The sequence below is a fragment of the Zootermopsis nevadensis genome, unplaced genomic scaffold (assembly GCF_977971745.1).
Source record: "Zootermopsis nevadensis isolate Lab colony 2312 unplaced genomic scaffold, Znev_1.0 Znev_ptg000019l, whole genome shotgun sequence".
NCBI classification, from domain to species: Eukaryota; Metazoa; Arthropoda; class Insecta; order Blattodea; family Termopsidae; genus Zootermopsis; species Zootermopsis nevadensis.
In genome coordinates this window covers 7,180,360-7,207,238 of record NW_028259151.1, presented here as the reverse complement: position 1 = coordinate 7,207,238, position 26,879 = coordinate 7,180,360, and the positions used below count along the sequence as shown (strand labels likewise).

At 38.2% G+C, this 26,879-nt stretch overlaps 1 protein-coding gene across 2 annotated transcripts; it reads left to right on the top strand.

Moving 5' to 3' along the window:
* On the top strand, positions 1 to 25,032 carry LOC110840398 (uncharacterized). Of its 2 annotated transcripts, none has more exons than XM_022085414.2 (7): positions 1 to 470; positions 592 to 717; positions 5,647 to 5,766; positions 11,027 to 11,219; positions 11,681 to 11,918; positions 12,967 to 13,085; positions 13,872 to 25,032. In XM_022085414.2, the coding sequence occupies exons 1-7, from the start codon at positions 121 to 123 to the stop codon at positions 17,052 to 17,054; spliced, it is 4,329 nt and encodes a 1,442-aa protein (XP_021941106.2). In that variant the 5' UTR covers positions 1 to 120; the 3' UTR covers positions 17,055 to 25,032. The 2 variants fall into 2 exon arrangements, with proteins under 2 accessions (XP_021941106.2, XP_021941105.2); XM_022085413.2 differs by having other exon boundaries at positions 12,964 to 13,085.
* Positions 25,033 to 26,879: the final 1,847 nt, after the last annotated feature.

Below are 26,879 nucleotides of genomic sequence, written 5' to 3'. Positions count from 1 at the left end.
TTTCTTTATATCTTTGACACCAATATGATCAAGTTGCCCAGCTGATCGGTATGACAAAATGGTTGGTTTGGATCGGGTGGGAGTTGGATTAAATTGTCATCGAAAATCCAACTCGGAGCAATGGACGGGGCAGAACCACAGGAAAGGACCACGGTGAGATGTATTGTGCCAGGAGTGATCAAGTCCGAGTTTTCTGGAAATTCGGCTTTGAACGGACAGTCTGAACGTATCAGGCACAGCTGTAACAGTACTCCAATGGAGTTGAGCCGATACAACAAAAGTAGGGGCAATGATTCAGGTGATAGAACAAACGATAGACTGGCTGCCACCAGTGATGGCATCAATAATCCATCCAACTGCATCGAAAACAAACAAACAAACAATCTGAGTTTCTCTTTGGACAAGTTGAACACTAATGGCCTTGACAACAAAACAAGCAAGATCGAACAGATTGTAGAAGATGCCATCAGGTACAGCAACCCAGATTGAACATGCAACATGTTATCTTTGAATTGTGAATCTCTGTTGATGTATTCTGTACATCGATAAGTAAGCTGGGCAATGAAGATAAAAAATGGATTTTTTTTTCAGTCCTGATTCTAAACAAGCTGTGATGAAAATTTTGGACCAAGTCAATGAGCTTTCAACAGCTGAGAAGCTGCTACTGTACCTTAAGTTACCAACAGGGAAGAGTGGCAATGTAGACCCACTACGGCAGTAAGTATGTTTGGTGTGAGTCCAAAATACGAAATGTAACTTTACAGTTCAAAAGGCCTCTCTTGACATGTGTAGTGAGTTTATAAGTAAGCTATTTAGTACTGTTCAGCTGTAGCAAAAGGACTGAAATTTGGATGGTCTTAATACCATTTTAGAACAATAGGTAGCATAACAACTTTGAGAGAGTAAAATGCTTGCAGCATTAAGCAGGATGAAAGCATGATTTTGTTTGTATTAGTATTGTTGAACTACTTGATATACCCAGAAGCACTTAATTGTGCTGACATAAGAATTGTTGGTCATGTTAAGTATAAGGGAAATCCTTCAGAAATTTAAATGCAAGTGATAATGGTGAATACATTTTGTTCTTGTTTGGAAACAAAATCAGTTTACCTTCATCTGACATGGTATGTGCCCCAGCATTGAAAGCTATGTACATTGTTTCCTGCAAGAATAATTAAGTTCTTATTGTATGTTGATGCATACACTTGAGTTGGGAGGATATTTTAATTTTGTGTGTGTAAAGAGGTTCTATTTTGTGCTACCATTACCTTATACTCATTTATAGTGGCTTGACAAATGGATCATCACAGGCCTGACCTGTTATTGTTTATCCATTTCAAGAAATAATATTTTTTTTTACAAATGTTTGCTTTTGTATGTTTCCTTACATAGCTGTCATTTATTCTTATCTGAAAGTTTTAAAATGTCATGTATGCAGATCACTAATTGTTTTGGCTAAATTATTTTTCTAATGAACTTCTGACTACATGCCCTACAGTGCCATATTCTTGTTACATATTTTCCTTTGGAAGTAGATATGGGTCTTTACCTAAATCTTATTATGGGTCACCTTAATGACCTGTTTATTTAATCTGTTTGTTTTATTCACAGAGTTCTGGTGCAAGGGTATTTGGAACTCTAGGCAAACCTTGTGCCTTGTGCACATGCACACACCCACACCCAATTATTGTCTCAAAGTACATAATGAAAGTTGATTTTACATTGATCAGGCCTCAGGAATATGTGGTAGACTTCTCTTTAAATTTCTACAATGTAGTTTCATCTTGATATTTAATCATAATATGGCTGTAGATCATGTAAATGTGTTAATTAATGCATTTGCTTCCAATTATTTGTAATGGAAAACTTCCTTTTTAATAATATGTAAAAAAGTTACTGATTGATGTCTGTAGATGTAACCTCGAAAGGAAACAAGTATAACGAAATAAACTGAAGAAAAGTGAAACAGGACTTATTAGCAAAAGATCTGTCATGCAGCTGACAATGACAACTACAGGTGCTCATTCATGAGGCAATTTGTTTGTCAGGAAATGTGCTGACGGGTCACTTTATCAACTTTAGTACATACTCATGAACCATTTGTATATGACAGGTACCAAGTGTTATTAGAGAGCCAAGAACAAACAGAAGCATTTATTATTTTTCCTTCTGTTTTTCTCTCTTATATTTTAAAATTATTCATTGTCAGGACTTTTTCCGTCGTCTGTTCTTTAAAATCACATTTCGGAGGCTGGTTCTGTCTCCGTCTTCAGGTGAGAGGTACCTACTCTGTTGGGACCCTTAGATAGAGCTAGTCTCACCTGAAGACGGAGACAACCAGCCTCCAAAACGTCGTGATTTTAAAAGAACAGACGATGGAAAAAGTCCTAACAATGAATAATTTTAAGTGTAAACTTCCGTCCTCAAAACCCTTTAGAATTGAATCTCTTATATTTTGTTTTATGGTGTTTCTCACTTTGCCTCCTTCCATATTATGTCCCTAGGTGATTTACCACCTAGTTTGCTTAGCAGTTAAATTGTTATCATAACAGTACATATATACAGAACACAGTAAGTACAGATTATGCTGTTTCAAAGTATTAATTTGGCATTATATTTAATTTTATTTATCAACATGGTAATTATGGTATTTAAATATTATTTATTATACAATGCCACACTTTTGCTATTTGCTGGGTGATGTGTTAGGATGTGATGGATCAAGAGGTGATTAATATTTTAAATTAAGTACATGGTTGCCATCCACTACTAGTCTGGGTAGTCCTGCTCATATTTGCTGGTGACCATATTCTGGGACCATTCCCAACAAAAATTTAAAGTATCAAAAGTTGTGTAAGTATATAGTGTATCATGCATGATGTGGGAAGAATTCAGAATGTACAGTCCTTACAAAACAAGACTGAAAAGTTGTAATCTGTATCAGAATATATATGTGTTCTTTGCAAATTTTGAATTCACCTATCTGAAATAGTTTTTAAAAGTTATTGAAGAACAATAACCAATATTAATAAAAGACGATGCCAGTTATTTTACAGAAGTGTAGCAATCATGTGGCCTTAATGTCTACTTTAAGTACTGTTGATACATATATATATATATCTCACAAGGCACATTAGCTCTGTGGTAGCATCGTAGACCTTTTTATGCTTGGGGTCATTGGTTCAAATCCTGGTTAAGTGATTTTTTTTTCTTTTATGTAGTTATTTTACATTATACAGAGAATTAATTTTTCAGATTTCTGTTTTTTCTGAAAATCTATAACTGTACATTGTATGGTCCTACTGCAAGTGATGCTAGTGTCCATATCACAAGATTTCTGTCTGCCATGTTGGTATTACTGATTGTAGGACATTTTAAATTATGATTTTTGGGTAGATTCCAATAGCGTAACATCTATACCACATTTCTTCCAAATCTGTGTAGCAGTTTTTAATCAAATCATGCAGACATACATTAACAGCTGTGTATGCGTTCATTTGTTTACATCGTGCGAAGAATGCATATTAACTGTGTGCAATGAATGGAGAAGAGCCACGGTGGTCTAGCGGTTAGAACGCTGGCCTTGTAATCCTGGGGTCTCGGGTTCGATTCCCGGCGGTGCCCGAATTAATAACTTGTGTTGGGCAAGGCCGTGGTGTAGGCAACACGAAGTTTTCCTCCGGGGCTTCCCCGGTTTCTCCGTGGCATCCCAACAATTACTCCATTCACACACAGAAGAAGGCAATGGCAAACCACTTCTGGATCATCTGCCAAGAACGTATATGAACAGGTCCCAGTCCGAGAAAAGGATGGGGGGATCCTGTTCATATGGACCTGTCGTCAGACAGAACACTAAATAATAATAATAATGAATGGAGAATTGTTACTTAATTTAAACTGCTACAGTCAACAATGTGAATGAATACTGGAGATGGTGCCCAAAGACTAGTGAACATGGATCTACCGGTATAGGAGACATCCAGGAACTAAGACTCGTTAATGATCTTGTTGACTGAGGTCAGTCAGTGAATGAGAAATGATTAGAGTGAAAGACTTCTTTGAAATTAAGTGCAAAGTCCATTCAGTCATCTGATTCATTCATTTGCATGCATAAGTTCCTGAATATTACATCACTATATGGAAGAGGATAACACTGCAGCTAGAACTAGTGTTGTTAAACTGCTTTAGATAGATGGAAGTTATACAGGTCAAAATATGTTTATGCATGATCTATATGCAGTGACTAATAACATAAAGTTTCACTTATAATATCTTAAAATACATAGTCACGAAAACAATGAAATGCAGTTCAAGTTTACAGAATTGCACAAAAATGTCTTTACTGATGCAGAAGCATGAACCCATGACCTTACAGTTATAAAACATTTCATGTGAAATTATGTATTGTGCTAGATATGTATGATGTTAATGATTTTTGGCAGCTGAAAGTGACAAAGCAGTAAATTATATGGTGACATGCTTATTTGGAGGCTTTGTTCTGAAACAGCATATAAATTTAAATATGGTATACAGGTGGTTCTCAGTGGCCAGGTACAGGGCACTGTGTTGTTACTCCTGACTACTGTGCAAGCAGAATGCCTAATATGGGAATGTTTCTGATTAACTTTGTATAACTTTACTGTTGTATTACAAATGAAGGTTGGCGAAGCATGTAACTTGTACCAGAAAGAACTGATAGCGAGTTTTCAAATTTGGTGTCACATCAACTGAAACGTGAAAATATGCAGGCAGGGCTTCATTGGCCTACTGTGGAATAAAGGGTGATGATTTTGATAGTCATGGCATTTTGAATTATGCATATACCATTTTAAACATAAAATGAAATGAGTTTGCAAAGAACGACAATCCTTTCTTATCATAATCATTGTTCAGTAATGTTTCAATTGTAGCATAATCTAAATATAATAAATGTTCTTCTGAATCACTTATATCTAAATGTTATGCTTTTATATCTCAGCAGATTACTTTCTGTTATTAGTGGCAGCCATGATGTCAGCTCAAGAACCATCTGCTTTATTTGTTATGGTTTTGAGATAGCATTGCACTCAGTATGTGAAAGCAAGCATTCCATATAAAATGTTAGTATTTCTTGGAACAAATACATGATAGAATGCAACGCCTATGATGACATAACAGTTATCAAATCGGTGTAAATACTGTACACAGCTGATGGCGGCATAAAGTTGAACCTCTTTCCTTATGCAGAATTAAAAGGTTCTCCAAACTCAGTTGTATCAACCATAAACAAATATAAGGATTGATCATAATTCTTGCATATGGTATGTTGCTTGGTTCCATTCAGCCGCAGAATATCTTTATGTGCTGGAATGTACTAAAGTCTGTAGTGCTAGGTGACAATACAGATAAATTCTTCTTAACAGTAGAAGAATAGCAGGACATGCAACTTAAAAATAATCATAGAAAGGACACCCAAAGTTAATGGTGGCCCAGTATGTGGACATTGACATATGACATGCGGGCCTTTCATACTGAGCATATTAGATGGTGTTTAGGGGTTGAAATATCATTATGAAATTGGTAGGACTGATTCCAAAAGATGATTGGTTAGAAGTGACTCTGTGTTGTTAGATATGTTGTCATTCTAATGGCAACACTGTTTTGCAGACCACTGAATCCACTTGGATGTCGGTTTGAAATACATCAAACAATCACCTGGATCAAAACACACCTGGAGGAGGACCCAGATGTCTCACTTCCAAAGCAGAATGTCTATGAAGAATATATGTGAGTCATGGAAACTACTGGTAATATAGAAGAGCCATTAAAGATGGTGGAATAGTAACCACTTCCTTCAATTTAAACTCCTTCATGATACTTACTTCATAAGAAGTTCACACCTTTCTGAAACTTTGTTAAAATTCCACTTTCTGTAACACATCAGTATGTATTTATCACTTATGCATATTTTGATTAACAAATGGACATGTAACTATAAAGGATTCTAATGGTGGAGTGTTGCATTCAGTATTCTAAAAATGAAGCCATTACATTTTGGGAGCTGGTTCTGCTTCCACCTTCAAATGAAAATGTGTTCTGTTGGGTCCCTAGATTTGGATTAGCCCCTTCTATCAGACTCAACAGAATAGGCATTTTCACCTGAAGATGGGAGCAGAGCCAGCTCCCAAACCAGTGGCTTGGTTCTTAATGATGGAGCAAGACCATACAAACAGCAGTACTGAAACTGCCACATATTTTGGACCTTTCACTTTGTCTTGTTTTTGGATTTCTCTACATAATGACTGAACTCTTACATTGAGTTAGGATTGTATGTTTGAAATAGGCAATGATGAGTGCTGTTGCTTTCTATTCTTTCTCATGAACAGGTTGGAGAAACTATAAGGACATCAATACACATGGTAAACAACAACAATGTCATTAAACAGTTCAACAATGCCAACCCCAACACATCACAATATTATGAATTCTAGATTGTTTATACTCTGGAATACCTTTGATGACAGTGAATCATGTCCCACATACTGTCCACAAACACACTGGGGAAAGTTGCAGGATCTGGTCCACTCCCAACACTCTTCCACTTCTCACTTCTTCCCTGCCACCCTCGCTGCTTTAGTATTCCGTTCTTGAACGCAATTTCAATACACACCTGAAACTTCAATGTTATGAAATTGTAGATATGTGTTACATTCAAAAGTGCAGTTTTGCTGAGATGAAGTAATCCAAAATACAGATGTATCCTGTTATGTGAAATATTGAAATTATTACTTGTATATCAAACTTTATAGTACTCAATTTAAATAGCTATTGTACCCCTCACTGGTCAGATTTAATTCCAGGCATCTAAATAAAAAGAAGCATCCTTTAAAAAAGTTGTCCATATGAAGATGGCTGTCTTCTGGGTTGTAGCTCCGTGTAATATGGTAGGATTTTACTATTTCAGACGCCATTGCTGCCTTCGTCATCACAGCAATGACAGAAGACGGACATCTTCATACTCACTGTTGTGAGAACCATAAATCCTGATTGTCCATATCTTTTAATCCTTCATAGAATGCTGGCAATTTTATCACATCACTGCCTGCCTAATTCAGTGGTTGGTTCCAGCTTGTACCTTGAATTGTTGTGTTTGAGGTAAAGTGTTTCTTTTGTTATGAAATCAAAGAGGAAATTGTGGACTTTTATTTCATATATGTGTTCACACTTTCATTTTCCCATGGCATTTATATTACTTTATAAATCCTTGAAAAAGTTCTCTGTGTGACCTGGTGGTGTGTTACATTACAACTAAACCCTGTCTCTACCATGGTGAATTCGTATGAACGAAATACATTAGTTAGTTGATGTGAACCAAAACTGAGGTTGTGTACGTTTTGCACATGCTGTTTTTTAAATAACAACAACAATAATAAACCGAACAACTTTGTTGAGGATTTGCAAGAATTGTTTAATGGTCCAGACAGTGCTGCCTTCATTCATGTATTTGTAACAGCAAGAAAAAGCTTGTAGTTATTACAGCTTGAGCTTAGTCTGTGATCTTGACTCACAGGGAGTAAGATAAAAGAAAGACTTCTGGCCAGATAGGAATGAATAATGCTTCTTTATGTGAATGTTTCTATTGTAGAGTTCACTATGTTCTATAAATATGCATCATGTAGTTTCCATGTAGAGGCCATGGCCTATATTAGGAGGAAGCAATCAGCTGTTGTGCATGATGATGATGAAATGGGAGAATATTTACTTGCCAGTAAATCTGAAGAAAGTTTATCATATCTGGAGTTTGACAGTGACAATCAATTGAATGATGTGCACTTTTTATGTTCTGGTGGATGATGACAGTGATGAAGATTGTATCATTCAAGACTATGTATGCGAGGGCATGAACAATTAGAAGAGACAAAGAGAAAATTTCAGGAGTAGTGTTGGACCTCAAGTTTCTGTAAAATAAGTGACAAAAATTTTGGTTTTCTCTGGTTGTTTCTGAACAGAGAACTCACAGATAAAATGGTTGAAGAGACAAATAGATATGCCATGCAGTTTCTATGCAGACATAAATTATCAGGCAGGTCAACTGCTGGGGCATTGAAACCTGTGACAGAGGGAGAAATTTATGTTGTAGTGGTTCTCGTTATGTTCACGGGGATTGTTCAAGAACCGAATCTGAGATTATATTTTACTCTAAAAAGAGGGTAATTTCAACAGCAGGGTTTGGACATTTTATAACAAGATATGGAGTTAAACTATATGAACATTTTTGCAGTTTGTAAATGATGAAACCATCAGCAGTTATCAAGGACCATAGAAACTTAACGATTTTGCTCATAATTTCACATTTATATAACAGGTTCCAGGAATTGTATTTATGAAATCAGGACATTTTGAACAATGAATTACTGATTATTCAGGAAGTCCATCTATCTTTCACACATAACCTTCCTCTCAAGGCATTGAAATTTGGAATTAAAACTTGAGCTGTGTGATGTTACTAATGGGTACTTGTGGTCATTCTTGTACATGTAGGCAAGGACAACAAAAACTCAGACTCCCCCTTAATCACAGCTGATACTAGTAAAACAACAGCAGCTTTTGTTCTAAAACTGACAGAACCTCTATTGAAACAGATCCATACTGTGTGGATGGATAATTTTTATAACTTGTCCAGTCTAGCCAAAACATTGAATGCTGTGAACAAGACAGACTGTTGGCACACTGCAGTTGAATCAAGAAAATACTTACAAAAAAGGGAGACACCAAACTAAAAAGGGCAAAACAACAGTGCAGCATTGGCCCTGGCACCTCTAGTAGAACTCTGTAAAAACATACATTAAACATCCTTTTATTTGAAGATTTCTGTCTTCTGGGTTATTGCGCTGTGTAGTCTGGTCGATGTTAACCAACGTTTCAGAGGTCATACTGCCTCCGTCATCAGGGCGATGAATATGCCAATAGGGTGTGAGGAGTTGGATTTTATAGGCAGGGACGTGAAAGGTGTAGCCTGCCCCGAGCCAATGGGAGCAGGTATGGGAGTGGACCAATGGTAGCACGTGGGCGAGGGTGGGAGAGGGAGAGAAAGTAGAGAGAGAAAGATGAGTGTAGTTGTATGGATAAAGGCCCTGAAAGGGGCCGAGTTACTGGTCTGGTTGGTTCTGGCGGTGCACTCTTGCCAGAACCAACCAGACCAGTAACTCGGCCCCTTTCAGGGCCTTTATCCATACAACTACACTCATCTTTCTCTCTCTACTTTCTCTCCCTCTCCCACCCTCGCCCACGTGCTACCATTGGTCCACTCCCATACCTGCTCCCATTGGCTCGGGGCAGGCTACACCTTTCACGTCCCTGCCTATAAAATCCAACTCCTCACACCCTATTGGCATATTCATCGCCCTGATGACGGAGGCAGTATGACCTCTGAAACGTTGGTTAACATCGACCAGACTACACAGCGCAATAACCCAGAAGACAGAAATCTTCATATTCACCGCTGTGAGAACCTCAAGTCTTACATCCTTTTATTTGTGTTTGCATTATATTGCTAAGAAGTACTGTCTCAAGAAATTACAAAGAAGTAGCTAAACATTATTTAAGTAGTCCCAATACTAAAAATATTTATAATTATCTAGAAATAAATCTAACATGCCTCTGGATTAGTAAAGGTCTGAGGTGTAAATCACAGCTACTAAACCAAAGATTTAATATACTGCTGCATACTGTTACATGTTGAGTGATTACACTGTGGGTTCTTCAAACTACAAGATGTATTTATTCCACAACTATTACAGTTAATTATTTCCTTGGTCAATGTTGTCTGTTTTCACAGCAGTGAGACTGACTTATTTCACAGTGAAAGACCTTGAATTCACACAGAACTCATTTATATAAGCTTACAGACTAGTCCACACACCTTGAGAAAATTCCTGATAGCCATAGAGGGTCTGGGACCATACTGGGTGACTCGGACTGCTCCGATCTCGTTCAGGAATGTTCTAAACATCTCTCATCCTTTGTTCCCTTTTCCACAGATGGCATGATACGCTTCTAGCCCTCTGCTTGGAGTGACATCACAGCTGACCGGTCTTACACGTGGCAATACTTACATTACAGCCACTATAACAGTGCAAGGATAATTAATACACCTATTCTTTTTTAATTTGGTACACTATAACATAACTTACAAGCAAACAGATTTCATTGTATTCCACAGTAGTTCAAAACACTGTCCTCATCATACTTCTCAGATTTTTTTAAGGAGTATCCTTCTACATAATTTATAATTCCACACTGAGTTTTAGTCCTTAAGAAATCACTGTTTCTCACATACTGCTGAATCTTCACCAGGAGGAAACCTCTAGCTTCTAATTTAGTGAGACTGCTTTTCCTCTAGTGGTCAAAATTGTAATCTTCCTTCATCTGTAGTACATGCAAAGGCACTCGAAGAAAACGTAATGTTTCTGATATAATTATAGTAAATATTATTCAGTTAGATATCACATTTATTCCAATTTAATTTCAATGTGTGAAGTTCCACCACTCAGATGCCTGAAATGGTCCTGTACAACATAACAATATGACATATGAGACATTAGCAAGTGCAGAGTGGAGATATTTGAGAAGTTTATTCAGGCAGAATCAAATCCTTCCTGCTTATATGCCAAAACATTTTGATGGGATATAACTATAAATATATATAATACAGAAAATTGTCAGTGCTGTATAGTCTGAGCTGGTGACATTGTTAAATAAACCACAAGTTAATAATTAATTAAATGCAAAACAATCAGTTGTAACACTTTACAATGATCACAGATTTATGAATTTCATTTGGTTCTCAGAACAAACTGATTACTTTTCCAGTCACACTTAGCAGACAGACACTGGTAATTGAGATGCATTGTGTTTCCTTTAAGCTAAGACAGTAATGTTTGTATTGTTTAGATTAATTTTGTCTTATGAAGGATCAAAGAGGTTGTTGGAATACTTTTTAAGTTGAGTACTTCATTGAAACAGGGCTTCACTGTGGTGTTTGCAGTGTATACTGTAACAGCAATGGTATGAAGCCCCTTTCCACGGCTGACTTTGGAAAGGTGATGAAGCAAGTGTTCCCTTGTGTCAGGCCTCGCCGGCTTGGTACAAGGGGCAACTCACGTTACTGTTATGCTGGCATGCGCAAGAGAATAAAACTTGAGGTACCGCTGCTGCCAGATATTGGTGAGGAGACCAAGGTGGGTAAACATCAAAGTATAGGTGCTGTTGTGTCATAGTTTAGGACTTGTAATCTGGAATGTGCAAATGTTTAAAAATGTAATTATCGGGGTACAACAATCATGAATAGAAATGAGTTTCATAATTCATTTAACATTAAAATAGGCAGTCTGCATGTGACATTTTATTTTTCTAAATTCTATATTAATATCAGCAAACTTTCATTTGAACATATTTTTGTGAATGAATTTTGAGTCTGTGTAAGGTTACTGCAATTGCATTTCATTGTATTTTTGTACATTTTAATATAGTTCTCATAATTTTAGAGAGAACTTGATTCTTGTAGTTTTCCTGTACAGTCATAGCCCTTATGTTTGTTTTCATCCAGAATTTTGATTCTGACACATTCACATATCTGCTTTAAGTATGCATTGACTTCTAGACTAGTTTTAGATAGCTTAAAGTAGGTTATGTGTTGCAGCTGAGCAGTAGTTCCAGTTCTGAGGATGAGCTATTATCAGCAGCATCCTGCCTGATCTGTGAGTGGGCACAAAAACTGCTGGGTGTGACATTCAAGAGCTTGCGTGATCTAGCGTGCCACTTGGTTGAAAACCTATGTGTAGACTCCCGTTCTGTCGCTGCGTTCACCATTTTGTCATCAAGTTCTGGAAGCAAGGCAGTACCAAGCCTCAGCTCATCAAAGCTATGCAGAGGGAAAGGTTTGCTTTCTTAACATGATGCTGAGTAAAGAACTCATTTAGTGCTGGGTCAGTTGGGTGTAGATCTACATCAAGTTAGGACATTTCACTTTTTGAAAACTAGAATTATTGTCAATTTATTTTGAATTCTGTATATATTCAGTAGGATGAGGTCTCTTAAATAAAACAGCATAAGATTATGAACGTAGATGAAAAGCCCATCCAAGTCATCAGCAACAATGGAAATAATATCCTGTTAGATTTGTATTTTCTATCTGTGAAAGTAGAGAATATCGGGTCCTATCACAGTTGGTGTGCATATTATTTGTGTATGTCCCCTGTCAGTCATTATCCTGTCACAAGGTAAGAGATTTCACCTCATATTGCAGCCACCTCAGAAATGGACTCCTTTATAAATGTTATTGCATTTTAGGATCTTATTTCATCACAAAGTGCTTATTTATTAGGAATGTTTTAGCTAACCTTTAATTTTGTTACAATATTATTTGGAGAAATAATAATTTCTGCTATTTGTAATTTTTTTATTTTATGAATTATTTAGATGTTCAGTGAAACAAATGAATGGACTGAGGTTATATCTTGATAGGCCAGTGGCTTGGCAAGGGACAAGAACAACAGGGAGGAGTAATTTTCATAAGTATTTTAGAGTGCCTGGGTTCAAATCTCAGCTTGCAAACTGGCTATCCTGACTGAGGTTTTCATGATTTTTGTCAACCCCTTTAGGCAAATGCCACCACAGAGTGCATTGCCCAGGGGTCACCACTGGGAGATAAGAGCTTGGACTTGCTGACAGAGCCCGAATTAATGGGGGCATTCAGGTATTTAATAGAGTATGCCTGTGAGCATCAGCATACCCCTCCAGAGCCGTATCAGTCCTTCAACTCCTACAATTGTTTCACAGTATGTGAATAATTTCTCTTCTTATTATACAGGTATAATACAGTGGAATAAAAATGAGAAAGACAATAAATGAAGCAGGTACTATGGCTTTCTGCTGTGTAGTAGGATCTGTATAGAAGCATACATTACATTATTTTGTTGGCAGCAGTGGGTCTACAAGTGGTGTCACCAGGTGGTTCAGTAAGTAAGCACCGCGAAACACAGCTGCAGCTCCAACGCAAGCTTCAGGAGCGTGAGGTGATTCGGGAACAGAAACGCAAATTACAGGTGGGAATTCTGCTACTTCACATTTGCCCATATGTAAGAGATTTTATTTTCTAATAGTGTGTTTTATGGGTAACTGTTCTGTGGTGGGCTGAATTGCCCACATTTTGGGGAAATTATCAGTTTCTATCTTCATGACATAAGTGATTGACAGCACATCTAGTCTGAGTATTTACAGTACACATTATCTTTTCCACCATTCCCTTCAGGAATTACCCCATTGGCTTGAAGAGCTGGCAATTTGTCACCCACCTGTTACTGTCTGATTGGTGATTTCCCAGTCACAGTTTTGACCATATATTTCATCTGTGTCCTGTTAGATGATAACAAGCATTGTACTGTATATGTATCAAGGTGAAACTTTAGCTTTTGGAGTGGTGTTTCATAGAAGTAGTTTGCTCAGTGAGTGTCTTACATAAGAGCTCACAGTGAATTTCCTTAAATAAACCAATATGGCTGCATCTTATTTATTTGCAGTTAAAACTTATCATGTTTATAAATGTTCATACTAATCAAGCAAAATACTCTCACCAAAGACCACTAAGGAGCAAAGAATTTTAAGCTTTCGATACATGTCAATAGATTTGTTACCATCTAATGGGATGCTTTGTCAAAAAATGCTCATTTGATACTGCACTGTATGTGAAGTTTCAGAGTGGTGTGACTTAGGTTTTTCATTGTGAGGTGAGTCACATTTTAGGATTACCAAGATTAATAACGTGGTTATATTAATTTGGTACAGGTATGACATTTAATGTGTACTGATGTGTGACAGTATTATGCCAACAGGAGCAGACTGCAGCTCTGACCAAGAGGAATCCTGTGTCATCAGTTTCAGAAAAACAGAAGGTGAAGCGTCCAAAGCTGAGCATTAAGGCAACAACTTATGGTAGTACAAATATAGCAACTCAGGGAAATTGCTCAGAAGATGGGCCAATCTGTGATAAAGACTACAGCAGGGCCAAACAGGGCAGAAGGAGACGAAGCTGTAGGTTGCAGCAAGTTGAGGGAGAGCGTACACCAGGGATGGTAAATGGAAATCCTGTACAAGAAAACAGTAGGGATAGTGCAGCATGCAACAAAACTGCCTCACGCTATCTCAGTGCCATAGGAGATATTCTGGAGGTAGAGAAGCAGCCTATCATTAGCTCTCAAAGGACTGAAGCTGCAAGCTTGAAGCGGTCTCATTCTGCAAACTGTGCAGATGAAGTGGTGAAATCCACAGCATCTCATCAAGACACCACAAGTACAAACAAATCACCCACCACATTCTCTCCAGTACAGGAGCTAAACCACAATGTTGTCAAGAGATCTTCCACTCAGCCAGTGTGTGAGGAAGTACTAGCAAATCCAGTTGCCAATGTGGGCAGTAGCCCAGTCAATAAACTACCAATACCACGACTAAGTAACCCCAACAAACCAACCAAACAGTTGGCAAATGTGATCATCTTCCCTCCAGTTCTACAGCAGAAATTGCCGAAGTTTAAGTACAAACCTATTCAACCAAAACCTGATAATGAAGGAGACAGAGAGAGATTTGGAGGGGATGGAGACGAGGGATGTGCAAAGCAGACAGACACGACTGGTACAGGTGATGTTGTACTGGCTGATGGTATGAACAAGGAGCCGAGTTCTGTTAGTATTGGCTGTCTAGAGAAAGATGCACTGGATGACTACCTACATGGTGGGAACAACTCACAGGAGCAGGAGGAGGAACTGATGAGGTACTTTCAGCATCAGAATAGTTCCTCCAGTAATGAGGAACCAGAGGATGGGACACACCGAGAGGCTTCAGAAACATACCCTGCTACAGCGGAGAGTAGCAAATCTGACAAATTGTCCCAGCTTCGACTACTATTAGAAAAGAATCTTAACCAAGCCCCATGTGTTAGTAGAGGTGGGCCATTCAAGACCACTGGTGGACGAAGTGTTCCACCAAGTTCAACTGAAACCCCATCTTCATCTTTGTCATTTGAGGATCTTACAGATGCCAGTCCTGGAAATGGTGATGTGTTCTTGCCAAATTCAGCAGCTGTAAACACCACAGCCACTGCTGGACCAGCTTCAACCAGTCTGTCTCTTTTGTCTCAGAGAAGTCAGAATTGCGCCAGAGGAAAACCAGCAGTTCTGCTCCCATCATTGCTGTCCAATGGTACACACATGAACTTTGGTTCTCGTCGCCGAGTAAGTTTTGAGACATCAGTGATGGAACACTATCACGATGGAGTGCACCATACAACAGCATCAGTTCCACCAAGCCCAAACACCAGGCGACGCATCTTCAGCTTCACACCTATATCCCCAGGTCCTCACTCACCTTTGGGTCCACAGCGAGCATCCTCAAAGCCATCCAGTGCCAATGCAAGCCCATTTGTATCTCCACGTAATACACCTGTGCCTCGATCAAGGCACAACTCTGGACAAACAGCCCTGAACCATAATATTTCATTCCTTGCAACACATCAGATGCAGAATGGTGGGAATATCTTAACACTTGGTCGAACCAGGCATTCCACCATGGCAGCCAGAGTGGTACGCTCTAACTCAGTGAACAGCCATTCAAGTGGTTTGCCACAGTATCAGGTTCCTCGCCCCCGTGCAATGTCAATCACCACCCCAGTGCTTCAGGCTGTGAGAGACAGTATCTTGCCAGGACAAACAAATGGACACTTTGACACTGAGGCCAGGAACATGTTTGCAGTGCCTGGCGAGCTCCATCTGCCTACTCTTCAGGCTGGCAGTCGTCAGACAGCGTTGAATACCTCTGCAGCTCCCATGTCTCCACTTTCAGTATCAGCACCACAGTCTCCAATGATCCCATTTCAGCAGAGTGTCAGTTCTGCCAGTAGTCCGCTATCAGTTCCATCAACCAATCCTGATCATTTCTCCTCACCTGCTCCTCAGAGCCTCCTGCAGGAAGTATTGCAGACTACAAACATTCCTGATTTCACAAAGAAAACCTTTGTGTCTGCCAAGTGCAAGATGGACACACAGGATGCTTTGCTTCCAGGCACAGTGGATGTGGCAAATAGGCCTGCTGGCCTGTCTATAAATGTGGATCCTCTGGCAAAGGAAGTAAGCCAGTTCTTCCCAGATGATCATAATTTTACATCAGTATTGACAACTGCAATTGGCTTGCAGCCATCATCACATCGGTCTCAATCTGTGCCACTCCATCGAATGACATCAGCCAGCCAGCAACAGCAACAGGAGTCACCACTATATGTTAACCATAGCACCACTGCCTTTAATTTTAACCACTTCACATCATCAGCTACAAGTTCTGTTGCTGCAACTCCAGTACCAAGCGAGTTCACAGACTTTGTTTCTGTGGGTGACAGCTCCACTGCCCCCTCCACTGACTTGCTCTTGGTGAACGGAGATGCAGAGACAACTGAGCTGAACTCTGAGAATCTGAATCGCATCTTCAACCTGTTGGATGATGTACAGCAGGAAGAGCACCAGAAGGAACAGCAGCAGATGCTGACACTGGATATAGATGTTGCTCAGCAGCATAATCAGAAGTTTCTCTTCCAACCCTCTCGCTCCTACCCTAACACCCCTCTTCCTTACCAGTCCATCAGTAACACTCGGGACCCAGTGGTTGGATCCTCTGCAACCTGCCTGCCTTCTGAGAACATTGCTGCACTGACCTCCCGGTCCTACCCTTCTACACCACTCTTAGGTCATCCCATGTTTGGAGGCTGTGAGGATGATGGACCCTTTCAGCAAGAGCTTGGGAATGTAAGTAGTGTGAAGTCAGTAAGTCAGCTCACTCTGAATGCACTCAACATTCGTACAATGGGACCAAGCTTTGCAGCCAGGCGGAACATCAATCCCTTACTTGAACAGCTGTCCTTCTCGGTTGACGATGAACTGGCTCTTGACACACTGGATTCTCTACATGAATGTGACACACTGACACAGTTGGTTCAGGAGGTCAGTAATCCAGCATCTGATGCCTGTACCTAAGGCGATAAAAACTGATGTGGTAAAAAGTACCTGGTATATTAGGAGGGAGGTAGGAGCACTTACCATTATACTTATATCAATGTTTTCCAAATATTATTCTCTAGTCTGGAGGTAGTTCAAGACTATTATTGTAAACACAGAAAAGTGTCAAGTTTTTGAAAAGTTGCTATTATATGTATGGGTGCTGCTTATTGAATTGTCACAGTCAGTTAATAAAACCAGACATGTGAGAGAAATTGGTAATCTAGTGTTGTTGTTAAGTGCTCTGACTGCCCTTTCTGTAGGTAGCATGTGGTTTGTTGCATACAGAGTTTAAACTGACAGTTGTATTCAGTTTCTTGTTGCAGAGCTGATGGTTATGTTATGTTGACAGATTTAAGAGAACCACATATAGCACAGGAAGGTAACATAACCTCACATGATATGCACACAGTCATGAGTTATTTAGGAAGTTTCATGTTAGCATGAGAGATTTTTCAAGATCTACTGCCTTTCATAATTTCCGTGTTATGTTAATGGGATGACGTGCTCCCATAAGAATGGTATGGATGATAGGAATAATTCAAAACAGGATTGAGAAAATGAAGTACATGTCAAAAATAGAGCTGTTTCATACACCAAAAAATTTGATTTCATGAGTAGTGGTAATCAAAATCTTTGTGATAAGACCAAAATGAATAAGGTCAGTGAATTCCTCCAGTACCTAATTTAAACAGTGTTCTACTGATATCTGTACGGAGATAGGAGGTAGATGTATAAAGTCTAAATCTCATTTTTGTGACATGCATTCTTCTGTAAATGACTGCTGTTGTCATGACCCACATTCTTCTTTCTGTAGTGCTCTGGCCTTGGCTTCCCTTGTGATCAATGTCCATTCTTCTCTATTAAATGCTTACGTTCTCCGGTTCTTTACCCTCACACTCCTCAGGTCTGCCTCCACATCATTCAACCATTCAGTCTAGGTCTCTCGCTCTCTCTCCTTTTTCCTCTTGGTTAGTCATCCAGCATTTTTCTTCTTACCCCTGTGTCATTCATTCTCATAACGTGCCTGAGCCATTCCAATCTTCGTGATTTAATTGCAGAGATTATGTCTGTAAAGTAAAGCGTCCCGCTACATGCCTATGCAGGCACTTTGGGGGGGGGGGGGGGGAGCAGAGATATAGCTCCTACTCCTTTCATGACCTCAGCACTAGATGGAGGTGAGTGGTCAGCATCATGCCCCGGCCGTGCTTTACCCCCGGGAAAGGGCCCCGGTAACCATTGGACAGGAGGCTGGGTGGGCCCCAGAGCCGGTCTGGATGCAGAGGCTAGAGGAAAAATCCTCTGCCCGTCGGGGATCGAACCCCGATCGCCCAGCCTATAGCTAGTCACTATACTCACTGAGCTATCCCGGCTCAGAGATAATGTCTGGGGATTTAAATTTCTCTCAGATTTCATGGTTCATTTTTATTCTCCAACATCCGTTCTCATTTCTTGGCCCATTAATTTTTTTGAATACTTTCCTTTCCCGTGTCATTAATAGTTCTTGCATTTTCTCTGTTAGGAGTCCACGTTTCCACACCGTATGTTATGATAGGTCTTATTACTGTTTTGTATAGTCTTACTTTTATTAATTGGGTTATATACCTTTTCTTTAGTATATGGCCTAGTGCATGGTAGCATTTATTACTTGCAGCTAGTCTAGTCTTCATTTCTATTTCAATATCATTGATATTTAGTTACCAGGGATCCTAGATACTTAACATTTCAACTTTTTCATATTTATGGCCACTTATTTCAATCTCCTTTGGTTTGTTGTTATTATCCTTTATATTAATCATACATTTTGTTTTGGTTGTGTTTATTGTGAGTCCTAGTTGAGTTGCTATGGTCACCATATCACCTACTGTCTCTGTAACGTATCTCACTGCTCGTCCTAAAATCACTACGTCGTCTGCATGTGTTAGGCATTGTCTTTTTCTATCGAAGATTGTGCCTCCTGGGTTTGGATTTTGTTGGCCTAGGACAGGGACCGGTGGAGGGCTTTGGTTAATTCGGTGGTGAACCTTCAGGATCAGCAAGCCATCTATTTACTTAGTTATTACTGCCTCTTACAGCAAGATGCTGATCGGTGGGCAGCTACTCTTGGATGAGAAACTATCCTACTGCATAATGTAATTGGAGGATCCATCTGTGCTTGAAAAAATTTCTTAGTAAGCCACTTTTACTTACCTGATATTCCAGCAGCTGCTGAAAGCAATGTCATCTAAGATCCAAACACTTTCACCAGTGTAACACATTATGTGACATGCTGAAGATCACCTTCGCATGATTTCAAGAATAACATTCTGGATTTCAATCTGTAAACATCAGAAGTATGTGGATTAATCCCGTGTTAGGTGGTACATATAGTTATAATGGCTTTAAAGAGTTAATTATTCTGTCATTTGGTGGTATATAGTATGAGCTACTGACACAGCTTTGTTAAATAAACCACAAAAAAGCACTGCTGAGTAACTTTTTGAACAAAATACTATAACTATCAGCTGAACCTGTCTGTATTTGGTAGACTTCACTGAGATCTCTCCATTCCTTCAATAATTGTTAGTCTTTATGTTTTGCAATTGTTGCAACAATCCTGTCAGATGTCTTTACCAGAATTCTTTAAACAGACTAGATTTACAAGATAATGCATGCTGTATGTGTGTGTACCCATTGAGTGAGTTAGCTGATTGTTATGAAAGTTACTGTGGCACCATATTTCTTTTAAATATATAATTTTTGGTACCATATTTATTTTAAATATGTCTAAAAATTGTGTATAGTGTAACTACAAGAATGTATGGAATGAGAGTCTGTACAGTGATATAATAATATTTGAAAAATTTTACACCGATATTATGAAAAATAACGCAGCATGTATCTTCATTATTTTCCATGCTGATAAATATAGGAAATGAAGTGGCTAACACACAAGACATGGATATACTTCTCAACTATGAGGCAGTACCTGTGGACTGTGATGATAAAATTTAATATGGTACACTATAATACAATAAAATGTATTGGGGATACTGGTAACGACCTGTTCTTCAAGTGCCTGAGCACTGCGGGTCCCAACTTTTTGTTGGCTTGATCTCTAGACATTCGGTAGGACTCCTTGTACAAGGGATCGGCCTGTCGCAAGGCCTCTACCTGTACACAGGACAGCACAACACAGAAAAACGCGGACAGACATCCATGGCTTGAGTGGGATTCGAACCCACGGTCCCAGCGACCAAGCGGCACAAGGCCCACGCCTCAGACTGCGGACCCCATAATAAAATGTACATTTTTAATTCACAGAAATTACTGTGAGGTTATGTTGGCTGATGTCGTGACTGGAATTAGTTTGCCTATTGTGTCTTAGGTACATGACATGAAGCATGAAGATAGTTTGTCTTACATTGTATCTTGAATTCAACTTGGATTAAGAATCTTGTTGGGTTGTATTCAGCCTGTTCTTTTTGCTTTTTACAGTAGGAAAATTCTGTATGCAATAAGCTGTAGGTGCAACAAGACATGGCATGTACAAGTAAGGTTATTAATTGACTTGTTCTTGTATAACAAGTTATCATTATGCCATGCTACCTGTGCAATTTCAATTAGTGATTTAAGTTTTGTTTTTAGGCAGCTGTCTTTATGCAGATAAAATGTTAATGAAATTTTTAATTGTTGTGCATTAAGTTGTACAAAAGACTGAGAAGTGTGGGTTACTGGTTACCCTGTAGCTGGAAATAGTGTTGGTGAATTCTGTGGACAGATGCAGCAGACAGCCTATATACCATATTTAATGAAATGCAGGGTTAACAATGATTGAAAATCATAAACAAGTTTCAGAATGCGCTGAAATTGAACATATCATTGTAGCAATATCAAGAGGAGATGAACTTGTAGACAATCATTTTATGATTGTGGCTTCATGGCCATTGTCTTCACAAATTTTCAAGGTCTGCCTTCACTTCAGAAGACTAATTGAATGGCATAGCACTAAGGTGGCAAATTACTTTTTGAATATGGTTTATTTTTTACAAAAGAGAGATTCTCAGTTTCTGCATACAAATTTTTCTTCTCCAACAAATAGTATCCTGGACAGACAGATTTACAGACATGATGAAGGCAGTATACTTTGCAGCAAGATTGTAGGAGAACTTGGGAAACTGACAGAACCTTGCCATTCATAGATATGGTACACACCCACAGAATTTAGTTGTCACTTCAGATATGGTAGCCTGTGTTTGATGTTCTTTATTCCACATAGACTGGATGTATCATTCTGACAGGAAGTGTGCTTAGTGGAAATGTGCTTTAATGTGGGTTGGGTCAGGTCTGCATTCAGTCTCTCTTGAACATAGTGGCTTACAATCTGTGCTCATTGGCCATTGATACCAACTTGATATTGTGGAAAGGAAAATTGTAATACTAAGAAATCAAGTACTTTGCATGTAAGAGAGACAATCAGAATGGAGAAAATTATGTAAGTAAATACACCCATCCATTGATTTACGAATGTAATTCATTTGATGAAAACTCTTTGTAAGGTGGAATTTTATCTATCAAAAATTAAATTCCCACAAACTTCGGTTAAAAAAGTTAACAAAACGGTTAGACCACCCACAAAAACCCAACCACAACGAACGTTTTTTCCAAAGAGTCAAAAACCTATCACAAGTCACATTCAATCACAGAGAAATAGAACTTACAGTACATACACCCCAAAGATTGGCTAGAAAACCTTGTACTAGAAACAGAAGCTGCTATCCTTAACTTACCACAACAAGACCAAGAAGGCTTTAGATAAAAAAAATTTTGCTTAAATGAATTCATTTCCCCGATGCCACTGATAATGACCTCTTGAGGTTGAAACGCGTTTGGCAATAGTGTCTTTTTATAGTGTTAATAGTTGTTTGTTTACTTATTTTATATTCTAAACAATTCAGTTTCCCAACTTCCAGAAAAATCACGTAATATTTTTCTCACATGTGTTACAATACTATACAATCATAAAAATAAGAACAGTATCACTTCTTTATGATAGTTATTAGTACTGAAGTGTTAAATCAGATGTTTGTATTGTACAGCAGTTACTGTAGTTACAGTATGAATATCAGAACTTACATAAACACAGAATTCTCACCAAGTATCACAAAGTCTTCTGTGTATGCTAGTGTTGTGCCTTTTGATCCTGCATTTCCCTTATAATTGGGCGTATTGTAATAATGTGATACTGGATAGCTTTGTTTGATGTTTAAATGTTTATCAGTATTCAGGTTGTACTGCCACAGTATATATTCTTAATTAAGTTTACAAATTTATCTCTGACTTTCATTCTGTCTAACCCTGCAAAGATGGCTTCATATGGAATGGAGCCAAATGCATCCAAGAAGTCTATGCAGGCAGCAGTAAATTAACTCTTTCTGTTTGTGGTTTGTCATCAAACATTCTTTTCAGAGACTGTCATAGGCACCAGTGCTAGGACCGTGTTACTGACCAGCCAGTTCATTAGTCTCTTAGCCAGCATGCCTGTGATTCAGATGTTTTACATTATTTGGTATATTGTATTAAAAAAAGCCCACCAAGCTGTTTGAAAATTAAAATACTGAAAGCTGAGGGAAGAACTTGTGACACATACTTTCTTTCAGGTGCTTCAGTCTATTCACTGAAGCTACCAAAAACTGAGAGTTAATAGTCATACAAGATGATGATGATTTTGTGCATTAATTTCAGTTGTATAATGTATGACTTAAATTTGTTTGATATAACTCAAATGCTAGATTCACTTCAGTATCACAAATTTGCATTGCTATCACTTTGGTATTACTGACTATAATTAATTTAAAGTTGGGATGCTCTGATGACATGATGTTTAATATCAAGTTCCATGACAGTTTATCAGGTGGTTCAAAAATAATTTTATTGGGGGGGGGGGGGGGGGATTCACATAGACATATCTTAAGCTTGCATTTTCTTAAAAAATTAGGAAATTAGACTGAAATGGCTCTGTTAAGTGAATTACAATGTTGGAATATAACACTGAATTTATAATGGTGTACAACCAAATTAGAACATCCAAAAAATAACTAAGGAACAAGCACAGGTATCCTAATGGCATGATACTAGGTGGTTGCTTGATTCTAAATCTGCCTTTCATCATGATCATTTGTTTTGAAATTTTCCTCTGACACTCAAGCAAATGTAGGGATAGTGTCTTAAGTCGTGAATGCTTGCTTGTCATTCCTAATGGTTATATTATTAAGTATTTGACTTCAGTTATGGTAGGTTATATGTATATGAAAAATATGGCTGTGAACCACATTATTGCATATTTCCACTTTTTTAAGATTTTGAATGTGTCTGATTGAAGTCTAAATTCTGTGGTGGACTCCAAATACTCCCACTATTTCCAGTATGTGTGTAACTCTTAGAAATATCCACATTCAGGGTTACCAACTGGTATGAATAATATTTCTTACAGGTGGCATGACTACAAGCTGTTTACTGTTTCGTAGTGTTATAACACAAATCCCTTTGTTTATAAGCTGTGTTGTGATTTGTACATTGTCATACCAAAGAACTGTCTTCTGGAATGAGTGTTTAATAATATAATTTTAGCAAGAAAATTGTACAATTTTTATATAAATTTAGAAGGTTGGCAGGTGCAGAATTGGTAAGTCTGACCAAAATGAAATTGTGTATTTATAAAATCTTGAGTACTACCAATGTTCATGCTCCAAGGTGTGTTTTGTGTAGTTGAAAGCTTATCTGTTTTGTTAATTTAAGCATCTGCAATACTCTAATGGCTACAGAACCTCAAAACCATTAAAGTACCATATTCATACATATTACTTTTAACATTTGAGGTACATGTCAAATAAAGTATATTGTTTCTTTTGCTTACACTACAACCAGAACATCTCTTTCATAACCACAGTCCACCTATGTTACAAGACAGTTTCCATTGACTCATTCTAAATGCAGTAGATTTAATGCAAGAACATGTGTGGTGCATGCACTGATCTGTTTATTTAGTGGTGATAATTGGCAAATAGCACACTCATTTATGGTTCCACTGTTGAATTTTAATGGGTACATCATAGTTTATAAAAATATGGCATTTAAATAAGTTTCGCTACTTTCAAAACCAAGGACTTCAAAAGGCTCTCAACTATTTTTGGTTGTGAAAATTCATTTAATGTGTATATAAAGCATGTAATTTTGTTACATTTCAAAGTATGCTTTGTACCACTGCAAACTCCCACACCTGTTACACATCTCAAAGGTTTCTGTACGAAATCCTGACCAAAATATTTGTGGATTTCTCCTCCATACCTAACAGTAGACCACACCTACCCACAAACATTCCAAGTTGTGCATAACCATTGTGCTGTTTCATGGTACTGTATAACCTCTGCTGTAGATACATACCATTATATAAATTAATTCCTCCTCCTCTTCTTCTTTTTTCCCCCCCTTTGATGTAACGGCCTTTCATGGAATTCTATGGGAGTTAGTAACAATCGATTCTGAGGATATGTTAGCACTACTCCAGACCCTCAGACTCTAGTACCATGACTTCTTAGTTCTGTGTGACTACTTATTCAGTGTATTTGAAGGATCCCTCCATTCTAGGAGCCCATCTCCTCTAATTGCTAATAACATTTTTGATTTAGAAATGAATGTTTAAAAAAACATGCATATATTCATGTCTGATACAAGGAAGAATCATAGCATATGAATTTTTTAATGTACTAGGGATAACAGTAATAAACACATTAAGAATATATTAAGACATACTTGTCTACTTTACCAGTACTTCTGTATGGTGCAAAACTTGGTCTGTCATTCTCTTATGGTGATGTGGAAAATAATTTGAACCTAGAAAGGAAAAAAATTGCATAATGAGAAATGTTATATTTTGTATTGTTAGAATTATAAAATTAAAAAAGAATGTGAAGAGTTAGACATTTATTATTTATGAGAAAGCAAGTGCGTACAGAATTGTAACTGGAGAACCTCATGGCTTGGAAGGCTTTGGGCTGTTGCAGTCATAATCATCCCTTTCAGAGCAGGCAAAAGAGAATAAAAATTTGTGTTAGTCAGATGGTCTTGTCAGTATCAGTTAATTGTTTGTCAGCTGATCTCCCCTTGCTAAGCTGAAGCTGGCCTGCTTTGATCATAGTACAGAAGAGTGAACATGCAGTACCTGAGCAATGCAAATGCATAAATAGGGAATTCCCACACATAATTTTTTTATAGGGGATTACAGTGATTATTGCATCAACTTAAAATTGAATCCTTTGGTGCAAAAAGGGGATAAACAACATTTATATTTTCCTCATGAGGGACAAATCATTTTAAACATTCAGTTACGTGTGTCGGCCTGTTATTTATTTACTGCCGTAATAAGAATATTGATTTACGTGTCTTTTAAACCATAATATTGGGCTTTTCTTTTTGTTGTTTAATAATTTTAATAATGAACAACTTGTAAGACTTGAGGTTCTCACAGCGGTGAGTATGAAGATTTCTGTCTTCTGGGTTATTGCGCTGTGTAGTCTGGTCGATGTTAACCAACGTTTCAGAGGTCATACTGCCTCCGTCATCAGGGCGCGCGCGCCCTGATGACGGAGGCAGTATGACCTCTGAAACGTTGGTTAACATCGACCAGACTACACAGCGCAATAACCCAGAAGACAGAAATCTTCAATGAACAACTTGATTTAGCCATTCTGGAGTTATTCCCTTTTTGCACCAGTCTTATATAAGTTATGAGGATTGAGTCTTGTGGGACACTGTTTTAATACGGTGGGCTGTTGAGTTCCATAATAAAATGAAATTTTGTGAACACCTGAATAAATGCCAGTGACTACTCAAGGAAGGCACTGTGTTAGCCAAGGCAATATGGACAAAGTGATTGTTATACCCAGAGGTGAGAATGTCCATTAGTATCATTGGCACTATGTAAATAATCTCAGGTATTTTAAACAGACTGTATATTTGAAGTAGGATTTGAGGTTCTCATGGCAGTGAGTAAATGGCTGTCTCCTGGTTTATAGTGCCATGTAGTCTGGTAGAAGTTTACCAGTGTTTCAGGGCGTCCTTACTGCCTCCATCATTATTAGAATACATGACACTACAACCCAGAAGAAGACAGTCATCTTTGTATATTTGAAGTTTCTGCATTGCAACATGTAAAATTGTTCTTTTGTACTTTGCTGGCCTCAGACCAGACTAGCTCAACCAGGAGGCCTAAAAAATTGGTTTTTCTGTTCTCTTCTACCTTTTTTACCTGGAGACAGGAGTAGAACACAGCTTTCAAAATGTAGCATTTATAATATTAAAATTGAGATAATGGACAAAGTCCAAATGAACAGTTTTACATACTGAAACTGTATATTATTTACCGCTACTCTGCTGTGGAGCTACATAGTATCAAATGAGGTGAATGCTGATGAATGTAGATGGTATGAAGTATTTTAAGCATCAGAAAAGTAGTGATAATTGGTTCAAGATGAGTACTTATGGTGAAGAGAGAATGGAGAAGGCATTGTCATGAAATGGCCCACCCGAGTAGAAACAGCAATGGATGATCATCTTATCATGCATGTGGGGGAGGGGGGACTCCCAGATATTTTAATATTAATTTTTTCACATTTTAAAAATATATTAACTACTGTAAAATTTGAGGTTTTCACAGCGGTGAGTATGAAGATTTCTGACTTCTGGGTTGTTGCGCCGTTAAGTCTGGTCGATGTTTACCAACGTTTCGACCAGACTACACAGCGCAACAACCCAGAAGACAGAAAT

Bases quoted from the DNA above. Each gene is read 5' to 3' on its own strand.
- LOC110840398 (XM_022085413.2), top strand. From the start codon at position 121: ATGGACGGGGCAGAACCACAGGAAAGGACCACGGTGAGATGTATTGTG. The intron at 11,919-12,963 runs GTTTGCTTTCTT...TTTTGTTGGCAG, and splicing joins AAAGCTATGCAGAGGGAAAG to CAGTGGGTCTACAAGTGGTG. The intron at 13,086-13,871 runs GTGGGAATTCTG...TTATGCCAACAG, and splicing joins AACAGAAACGCAAATTACAG to GAGCAGACTGCAGCTCTGAC.